At 34.5% G+C, this 537-nt stretch overlaps 1 protein-coding gene across 1 annotated transcript in view; it reads left to right on the forward strand.

Annotated features, from left to right (window-relative positions):
- The window catches only part of LOC119581915 (mini-chromosome maintenance complex-binding protein-like), a 10,751-nt gene that overhangs the window by 8,172 nt on the left and 2,042 nt on the right, over nucleotides 1–537 (forward strand). The window contains exon 11 of the mRNA XM_037930079.1: nucleotides 42–198. Within this exon, the coding sequence (XP_037786007.1) occupies nucleotides 42–198 (157 nt within the window). The remainder of the gene's footprint in view (nucleotides 1–41; nucleotides 199–537) is intronic.

Genomic DNA, 537 nt, shown 5'->3' on the forward strand with positions numbered 1-537 from the left:
ATTATTAAACTACAAAATTACATTGATTTTATCATTTTCAGTGATGCAGAGATTAGATTGCAGCCAAGTAACTTAGAAGTCTCTGCAGCTTTTAATTCCATCCAAGCACAGTTGACACCAGACATTCTGAGGAGGATTCGGTCATATCTAACAGCTGCCAGACTTAGCAATTATAATCTCTCAGAAGATATGCAGAAGGTAAGATTACTGATTGAAGATAGTGGAAAGTAGGAACAAGATAGGGGTACTTAAAGATGGTCCTACAGTGGCTTATAGGGAGAAGCTATACAGTGAAACAGCATGTGAAAATTAAGAAATGGCTACAGTGAAGGAGGTGAAAAACAAGTTGCCTAATTTAGTAACTTTCTTTATTCTCAATGAAAACTGAAAGTGTTTTAGGAAGTTCCTTATTTCTTCTTCAAAGATCATGTGTATTTTTCAAAATGTCTAGTTGATAAAATGCATAGTCTTCAATTAATTTAGAGGGCAGTGTGGATCCTATATATTTTTAGAGGTAAAGCGGTCAATATGATTTTG

The sequence above is a fragment of the Penaeus monodon genome, chromosome 15 (genome assembly GCF_015228065.2).
Source record: "Penaeus monodon isolate SGIC_2016 chromosome 15, NSTDA_Pmon_1, whole genome shotgun sequence".
Taxonomy (NCBI): Eukaryota; Metazoa; Arthropoda; class Malacostraca; order Decapoda; family Penaeidae; genus Penaeus; species Penaeus monodon.